Source organism: Dipodomys merriami, unplaced genomic scaffold (genome assembly GCF_024711535.1).
Source record: "Dipodomys merriami isolate MVZ:Mamm:240054 unplaced genomic scaffold, mDipMer1.0.p SCAF_4126, whole genome shotgun sequence".
Taxonomy (NCBI): Eukaryota; Metazoa; Chordata; class Mammalia; order Rodentia; family Heteromyidae; genus Dipodomys; species Dipodomys merriami.
Genome location: NW_027205745.1, coordinates 3,595 through 12,835, shown reverse-complemented (window position 1 = coordinate 12,835; position 9,241 = coordinate 3,595). Strand labels below are relative to the sequence as shown.

The following is a 9,241-nucleotide window of genomic DNA, read 5'->3' as shown; positions in this document are numbered from 1 at the left end:
GGTAAGAACCTACAGCAGGCTACAATTTCTGAGGAAGTAGCATTATAGATGTGGGAGAGGTCCTCAGAAATGGCACAGGAGGCTTAGGCCCACCTCAGTTTCTCTGGCTCCCTGACTGTGCTTTTTCAAAGCCATCAGCAGGATACATCCCAACTTAGCTTTGCTAGGTCTCCCATGCTTTTATGCCACACCCCAGCACACATCTGTGCACACTCCTGGTGCACACAGTCATGACCGTGCACACACATGTACAAGTGCATGCACCCACATTTGCATAGGACATGCCAACCACAGGATTACACGTGCATCTTCCAAGGGCCTTGCTCCTCTCAAGAGAACCAGTGAATCTCTAGGCTTTGCCATCTACAGTAGCTAAAACCCTCCCATGGCTAGAATGCACGGGGCCTACCAAGCTTTTGGGAGGCAGACTGCAGATCTGCTGCCCCAGAGCCCTGCCTCCCTGGCCATCTTACCTTAACCCAACAAGTAAGGGTCCCTCTAGCCTGTGTCTACCAAGCTGCATAGATGGGATCACGAGGCCCAGGTCTTGTCAGGACTGGCCCACATGCCAAGGCCTAAAACCAGAATAATGCCTTCTCCCTGGGGCCTACTGACTGCCCGCTTCTAGGCCAAACCAGAAAGGGTGATGAGTGACCACCAGGGGGCGCTGCCGCCAAGCCGGTGGAACACAGCACCGCGAGCGGGCACAGGTGTAGGACAGAAGTCTCCAACTACCAACTTCATTTTTCTGCTATTTGCACACCAGTTGCCTTACTCCTCCGAGGACTTAAGGTACTGATCTGAGATACTTTTTCTCCTGATTTCTCACTGAAACTACAACTTTCTGGGTCCTCGTCTGCTCCTGTGCCCAGCTGAGCTCCGAAGCTGGAGGAGGTGCAGGGTGAGACCCAGGTCCACTAGGCAGGCCCGAGGAGCGACCTGTCTGTCTCCCCTCCTTCACATACTGGGATGGGAAGGAATCAAAGTTGAGTTGAGGGTCCTCCAGGGATTGAGCTGCGAGGGGGAACAGGAGGGGAGGACTGGATCTGAAGAACAGTTGTGAGCAGAAAGCTCGATAGAAGCACAAAGTCTGAGCGCAGAACAGAATGTGACTTTAGTCTTATTCACAGCGCATGCAGAGCCAGTTACACAAGGGTCAGCAAAGAAGACCCCCAAAGTTAGCCATCAGTACCCCCTGAACGCCATTCAGACAGAACATGCAGAATGAGCCCAGCCGACTCACGTGTAGGACTCAAAATCTCCATTGCTTATGGCTTCAATCAGCTGCTCTGTCACTTTTATAATTTCCTGTTTCCGCACTGCAAAGCAGGGAAGGGGACACAGAAATAATGGTAATAATAGTATATAAGGAAGCGTTGACTATTGTTTCCCAAGTCCTTGTCGTGCAGGCAGACTCTGCTGGGCCTGAGACCTCATAGGGTGATATCATTCAGCCCTGCCTTATCCCTGCCAGCTGGATATTATTGCCCTCGAGTCACAGAAGAAACTGAGGCCCAGAAGAGTAAATGCAGATGGCAGGTCCCTCCGCTACCAAGGGCAGCAGCTCAGCTCCAGCTTTTACCTCTAAGACCTGGGTGGAGCGTAGGGCTTGATTCTAAGCAATACCTCCCTGCCACCTTGCTTTGTCATGTGAATCCCAGCAGCGTCACCGGAGACCCAGTCACCAGCTATGAGCCAGGTTTCCCATGACCAAACCTGGGGCCACTGAGGGAAGTCTTGGGGCTTTCTCACCCCAGGGCCTGGAGGAGCATTTTGCTCAATTTGAGTGTCTACAGGATTCAGACACTGAGCTATCTAATCTAAGCCAATCGAATCCTAGACCACTAGGATGAACAAATCCCAGTTGCTCTCCTCTGGCTACCCCAGAAACACCCCAGGCAGTTGGTCTCTCTGGTAGACAGCTAGACATCAGTCTCCTTCTTAGACACGTGATGTTCTGGGCCTCAGTTCGGAATCTGTGTTATGGACACACTATCACCTTATACTCATTCAGTAGCACAAAACAGGCTTCAGTCCCAAAGAAACCTTCTTCTAAATCCCAGGCTAGGTCCTTTCAAGCTTTGCAGCTGTGAGGATGTGATGAACTCAAAGCATCTGTCCCTAACCCTGGCACATAGTAGGGACACACAGTAGGTACACTGCCACTTGCTCCTGCCTCTCTCCAGGGCTGCCTTCTGAAAGGCCCCTGGGAGGCAGGCTCGGGCAGCAGGCTCCATGTCACACCCGAGGTGACCCAGACTCAGTGATAACACTTGTAGCCAGGTGTCCTGGCTCCCAGCAAAGCCCAATAGTAGCCTGTCTCCATTTCTCCAGGGCAAACCCTCTTTCCCTTCTCCGTAGGCTCCAGCTCAACCTCAAACCCAGCACTGTGCAGAAAGTGGGCTCTGGAAAGTCCTCAGCAGCTCGGATACCAAGGGCAGCTTCAGTGCTGACTTCCCTGCCAGCTGCCCATGCTGCCCTCCCCCAACACACACACACACACACACACACACACACACACACACACACACACACACACACACACACACACACACACACACACACACACACACACACACACGATGTCATCTGAGACCCTGGAGGCTATAGAATCAGAGGCCTTCTGGGATAGAAGTACACTTTGAGGCCAGGGAGCTACACTCCTTAGCAAACTACTGGGGAAACTGAGGCTCCGTGAGAAGTGGTGACTGCAGGGACACTGGGCATGCATGTGCAGAGATCCGGCTCCAGGGCCATGGCCTGCTGACTCTCATAACACTAACCCTACACACTTGCTTGGCACATGCTTGGCTCTTCCTCCACTCCATATGAGGCTGGGCTGGGGCTTCCCAGGAGCCTGTACCAGGCTTGGTCCCCTCAGGCCTTCCTGACTGAATGAGTGAGGGTATATGTTTAGTCTCTGGAGAAGGGAAACCTCACAACGCATCTCAGTGAGTGCACTGGAGGTGAAGCCACCCTATCTCTACAGGAGCCAGCAAGTCCATTGTATTCTTCCCACACAAGGGCCCACCAGCCTGCAGCACACACAGGTGCTTGCTGGACTGGGCAGAAGCCATCAGTGCTGACCACCACGGGGAACGGACAGTTCCACAGAGCTCAAGGGCCTAGGTTCTGTGGCTGCATGCTTTGGGCAAGGGAATTGCCCTGTCCCTTAGTTTACCCCCATGTATAATGGAGATATGAATAGCAACAAGCTTCTAGAACTGTTCTGAGAGCTAAGCTCAGAATGTATCCACCCATTTCTCTGAATGATGCCAGACACTTTGTGAACAGAGCTGCAGCTCTTGTCATCTTCAATCCCGCAGTGGAAGCTCATCCTGAGCACAGGCCTGAGTCACTAGCCACAGCAGGCTCGAATCCCAGCAGCCCAGGGCTCATTAGACCAGAGTTGCTGTGTGTGTCTCTGCCTCCCTCCTAGTTGAGACCTGTCCCTCCTAGCTATCATCTGGTCTTCCTTTGGATCTCTGGAGTCCTGGCATCTTGCCCTAGCCTCTGCCCTCCCTCTAACCAGATTTCTTAGGACTCAGGGACTCTGAATGTGGGCTGCCACCTGCCCATCCAGGACCCTGAGTGGTCTGGATAGCTCTTAGATAACAGGGACGGAGTAGTGTGTAATGTCCCCTCCTTGAATACTTGACCTCATGAACATTGCCTAAGGCACTGCCCGACACGACTCTGCCTCCACCAGTTGAACGCCAGTAAGGAGGAATGCACCTGCTTTTCTTCTGTGGGCCCAAAGGTCAGAGGCCTAGTGCTTCATAGACCTGAAGTCCACTCTGGTCTGGGCTCTTTCTACCCAGCTATGGGCAGGTTTCGCTTGTCCACTAGCTGCTTGCTTGGTGACCACCGGTGACATTTCTCCTCACCAGGCATTGCTCGGACAATCTGGGAGTGTTTTTTTCTAATGGATGGGATAGCTTAGCTTCATACCTGCCCCCAGCAAGAGGTTAACACACTCTTCTGAGATAGCACAGGTCATAGAAGCTGAGGTAGGACCCGCACTCCTAGCCGGTATTTCCAGAAGTATCTCTGCCCAGCGTCTGAGGGGGCTCTTCAGGTTGGAGGAAAGATGGAATTCATATAGAGCAAATCAGGAGGAGGCAGGGAAGTGGGGAGGAAAGCCTGGCAGAGGCCCAGAGGCCTGGCACCAACGTCATGTCCCTTCCTTTCCATAAGGAAAGTTGTTCCCTGAAGGACGACAGTTCTGATCTGTCTGAGTCCACCCGGATGTTGTTCACACTTAGCAAGAAGGTTTAACAAAATGAACACCAGAAAAGGCTGCTTGGGGAAATTTCTCTAAGCCCAGGAGTCTGGGGGAGACAGAACGACTCTGGGGCATTTTACATGTGGGGAAACTGAAGCACAGAACAAGGTCCCGGTTCTGTGATAAATAGCCCCTATGTGCCCTTCCTCCTCTCTAAGAGAGACAGAGGAGAACTAAACTCCAAGACACTCTTCTGGTATCATCTCTATGAAGCCAAGGACAAAGATGGCACCCAGGCTTCTCAAGGGTACAGTGGAACCTTACCCCAGCGGATGGTGTCTCTGACAGCTCTTATTTTACATGAGCAGTGCATACACATCGATTCCAAATACATCTCTGTTTAATATATAAATATCTGTCTTAAAATAGTCAGAGTAGAATTGATGCTCCAAGGAAATGTCATGATGCTTCTTGTCATTCAACTACAAACTCCATTGTGAGGGAAAAAAATTAAGATTTCCTTTTAGACAGTTACCACGTGCCAAATGCTATGCATGTGCATTCTACACAGCCTTACGTTACATCTGCACTGGAATCTCTGAGGTTGGCACTACTATAGTCAGCTCTTGCTATTAAGGAAACGGAAGCTCAGAGAGGTTGAGTAAGTTGTCCAGCAAATGAACTCCAGTGGGGAGGTACACTCTGGGGTCACCCCCACCATTTCTGTCTGCTCTGAGGCTTATGCAGTCACCACAGAATTCCAGAGCCCATCTTCTCATCACTGGGGCCAAGAGTCTCAGCTATGAGGAATGGCTTTGGAACCCACAGGCCTGTAGGTCTTGAGGGGCAGGGCTGAGGGCGTGATTGGACCAGGCCTATTGGACCTGGGCTGGTGGCTGGCAGTTCTTAGGAGATGCATTGGTAAAGGTGGACATGGCTGTCACATTGCCTGGCTATGATGTTTATTTCCACCATTCCACAAGTCAAGAATGGCTGGAAGGGACCTGTGCAGGCTGGGGCCCGTCTCCCAGGCTGCTGGCCATCAGGAGGCCAGCGTGACTGTCAGAATCACCTGAAAGCTCAAACCGCAGTTATGCAAAAATACAGTGATGTGATAGTGATGTGATACAATGTTCTTTCCTCCATCCAACCCAAGGCCTCACGGAAGCTAGGCAATGCTCTACCGGAGTCACAGCCCAGCCTCACTGCATTGTTTTCCAGGAAAAAATATCTAAACTCCTGACAAGTCTCTCATCTGGTATAGCTGAATCCTCTCCAGGCTGATGTCTTTTTCTTTATTTCAGAAGCACCCCAATTATCTCTGGCCTCCTCCATCAGCATGCAAACCCTTGAATCTTCTCATCTCCCTGTCCCTAGATGCAAGTAGAGCTGAGTAAAGCCAGGCATCAGTGGCTCACAATTGTAATCCAAGCTGCTCAGGAGGCTGAAATCTTAGAATCCCAATTCAAAGCCAGCCTGGGCAGAAAAGTCCATGAGACTCTTATCTCCAATGAATCACCAACAAGCTGGAAGTAGACCTGTGACTCAAGTGGTAGAATGCCAGTCTTGAGCAAAAAAGCTCAGGGACAGTGCTCAGGCCCTGAGTTCCGGCCCCAGTACCTGCATACGGTCCCACATACACAAAGTAGGGCAGGACAAAGAGAAGATACCAGGCTGGGTGCCTGGTACAAGCAGAACATCAGGACACTGCTAGCCGTGAGGCAGAAGAGCACTGTGCTCCACTGACATGCTCCCTGGGACTGCCCATACCTACTCGAGGTGTCCTCTGACCTCTGACCTCTGACCTCTGTCCTCTGTCCTCTGTCCTCAGCTGGATAATGGGGCTTAGCACAGTATGTACTGTGGAGTTGTAAAGATGTGTATATCAGTCTAGACGAAGCACTGGGAAAGGGTTTAGCAAGTACCTCGAAATTGTAGTCCTGGTGTCTAATCTTGCTATTTCTTCTTGTATAGTCACCTACCTTCCCTTCCTTCCTTCTTCCCTCCATCCTTCCCTCCCTCTCTCTTCCTCTTCCTCCATTTCTCCTTTTCCCTTTCTCTCTCTCTCTCTCCTTCCCCCCAGCTCTTTGTCTCTGTCTGTCTGTCTGTCTGTCTGTCTGTCTGTCTGTCTGTCTGTCTGTCCCCCTCCCTCTCATTTTGAGTCATAGCCTTGCCTGGCTTTGAGCTAAAGATTCTCCTGCCCCCACCTCCTGAGTGCTAGGATGACAAGTTAGCTCATCTGAGTGCTTTAAAGGATTGCTAGCTACAATAACATGAAGATTTTTTTTTTGGTTGGTTTGATTGGTCTTCTGTTGGTTTTGGTTTCCTGTACTCTGACCAAGGAAACTTTCTCAATTCTTCACTCTGTCTCTTCCTTTATTCTTATTACCTTATTTCACTTGTAAATTAACTCACTTGTAAAAGCTCACTTAAAAATTAACTTTAAAATACAACCTTAAGCACACACAAAATATAGCTTAAAAAAAACAACTTCAAAGGGCTGGGATGTAACTCAGTGATAAAACACTTTCCTAGCAAGAGCTATGTCCTGGGTTCAATCCTCAAACAAAACCCCACAAAAACCAGTTTTTTTAAAAAAACCAACAATCTCAAAAACACATATTTTAAAAGAAACATTCATGCCACTACTATACACTTATGGCTTGAATCTGGTCATGTTTTTCCTCAACAATATTACTACTTCATTTACAATAAAGTCAACCTCTAATTCTGACATAAGAAAACTCTACCTGGGCACTTCCAGGGTCATGGCACCCATGTAAAAGAACCCCACAGTGTGCCCTGCTTGTCAGGAGCACACAGTGAGGCTGTGCAGAGGGGAATAAACTGACAGGAGAGCTTCCCCTGGGGGGTCCACCCAGCAGGCACCCAGCAGGAAGTCTGGGGATCCAGACGAGGAAGGCGAAGACCTTCCCTACCTTTGGTGTCTTCATCCTCAATGGTAGTGTTAGTGCTCTCTGAAGATTCCTGCCAAAGAGAAGCGGACAGTGGTGAGGCGGGTGGGCAAGTGGGGCAGGGCAAGGCCCATCAGGGCGCCCCAGCTGCCCGATGGGATGCGCCATCCACGTCTGCACGCCTAGCAGGCTCTGCCGTCCAGATGCTTCCTGCAAACCCTGCCAGACCTTCCAGCCTGAGGGGGCCAGCAAAGCCAGTGGCTGGGGTGGGGTGGAGATTCCTGACCTTTCTGGGAGGGCTGAGAGGGGGTACTTGATTTTTGTTTTTCCCCATTCAAGGGGCAAGGAGGGGATATGGAGGAGCCGAGAGACACCATGGTGGCCACAGAATGGGGGAAGGAATACACACACTGGCAGAGAGGAAGACAGAGAGCGGGGGGTCCAGTGTGAGAGAGGGTGGGCTTTTCAGAGGGGAGGAAATCCACACAACGGATTCAGACAGCCATGGAGTCAGAAGAACAGGGACATGGACCACTGGGCCACCCGTGGCACCCTAGACAGAGGCAGAGGGCATGGCTCCTCTTCCAGGGTGGTCTGCACAATGAAAGAAGGGAGGCCTGGGTGGCACATGCTGCTTTGGCCAAACCAAGCCCCACACTGGCCACAATCAGCACAAACCAAGCCCTAATGAGCCCTAGAGCAGAGGGCAGGGGAGAAGCAAGAGGCCAGAGGCTGGACATGGGGTCGGACTCAAGTGCACCTTCAGACCTGAGGGAAACATCAGGACTGCTGTCGCCTTGCTGCTCTGGGCTGTAGAGTTAGAGGTGTCAACAGAAACACACCAACAACACACACACACACACACACACACACACACACACACCACACACATGTTGTCACACAAGGCACACGTACCAAGCACTCCCTGAACACACTCTCCCCGCCCCAGGTTCCCATGCCACCTGCAAGAGGGAGGCAGGAGCGAGGGAGCAGGGGCCAAGGCCCAGGGGCCGAAGCCCAGCATTTACCGGTGTGTGGGAGACGGCAGACACTCACCATTAACTGAACGCTGGAACTGGACTTTCTTTTCTGGAAAAACAAGGAGAAGAGATGGGACAGGAAAAGACACAGCGTGAAAACGGCAGGGAGCAGAGGAACGACAGCAGGGAGGTTTGGAAGGAGGATGGGCCTCAGGGTCATCCTCGGTGGTCCTTGGCCATCCACAGAAGGAGTCAGGGCCACCAGCCACAGCTGGCCTGGCAGGACCAGGCCTCAACTTCTGCCTTCTTGTGTACAGCTACCTGAGCCTGCTGCTCTAATGGTCAAGTTCAAGGCCAGCCTTGCCTTGGATCAGGGATGCCCACCACACCTCATTCAGTGGAGGAGATGGTTCTGGCGCTTGGATGCCAGCTGCCCGAGGCCTCTAGAATCCAATGCTTTGAGGGATAAAAGGGTGTCAGGTCTGAAGGTGAGGCCAAATGCCTCATTCTAGGCTCCCCAGGAATCCTGCTGACAGGACCCTACTCCTCAGTGAGTATGGTGATCATTTGGGAAACTTGTTTTTCTTTGTTAGTTTTGTTTTGCCTCTGTGTGTGGTGCTGGAGATTGAACCCAGGGCCTTGCACGTGCTAGGCAAGCCCTCTACCCCTGAGCTACATCCCAGCCTTAGGCAGCTTGTCAAAAATGTACAGGCCCAGGTCTCCTCAGAGAAACCCTTCCAAGGAGGAGTTTGACAACTGTGTCTGAGGTGGGAGTTAGGCACCTCCACTTTCAACATTATCCTCTACTCCAGGGGGTGTCAGGGTGTCCTCCCAGTGGCCTTCTTCATAGAGACCATCCTATTTGGCTCCTTTATACTGATAGAGAAACTGAGGCACGGCCAGACATAAGGCTGAGTTCAGACACTGAGTCTTGTGGCCCTGCCCATTGGCCTATTCTAGCATCTTCTGAACTTGCTGTGCAGCCAGAAGGGTAGAGGACAAATGTAGACGGCCTTCTCCTTCCACACAGCACTCGGAGTGCACAGTCTTTTTTGTTTTATCCAGCACTAAGGTTTACACTTGGGGGCAGAGGGCTCTCTCTTAGTTTTCTTTCACAAGGC

The 9,241-nt window shown here is 51.4% G+C and overlaps 1 protein-coding gene across 1 annotated transcript; it reads right to left on the bottom strand.

The window, feature by feature from the left end:
• Positions 1 to 65: 65 nt before the first annotated feature.
• Positions 66 to 8,355, bottom strand: LOC138807159 (calcium/calmodulin-dependent protein kinase type II subunit delta-like). Its single transcript, XM_069992756.1, has 3 exons — positions 8,197 to 8,355; positions 7,165 to 7,213; positions 66 to 1,319 (listed from the first exon to the last, which is right to left on the bottom strand). The coding sequence occupies exons 1-3, from the start codon at positions 8,338 to 8,340 to the stop codon at positions 1,240 to 1,242; spliced, it is 273 nt and encodes a 90-aa protein (XP_069848857.1). The 5' UTR covers positions 8,341 to 8,355; the 3' UTR covers positions 66 to 1,239.
• Between the last annotated feature and the right edge of the window lie 886 nt (positions 8,356 to 9,241).

Excerpts from the sequence above, each read along its gene's own strand:
- LOC138807159 (XM_069992756.1), bottom strand. The coding sequence starts at position 8,340 with ATGACCCTGAGGCCCATCCTCCTTCCAAACCTCCCTGCTGTCGTTCCT. Across the intron at positions 7,214-8,196 it reads GTTCCAGCGTTCAGTTAATG|GAATCTTCAGAGAGCACTAA; the intron begins GTGAGTGTCTGC and ends TCTCTTTGGCAG. Across the intron at positions 1,320-7,164 it reads TGAGGATGAAGACACCAAAG|TGCGGAAACAGGAAATTATA; the intron begins GTAGGGAAGGTC and ends CCTGCTTTGCAG.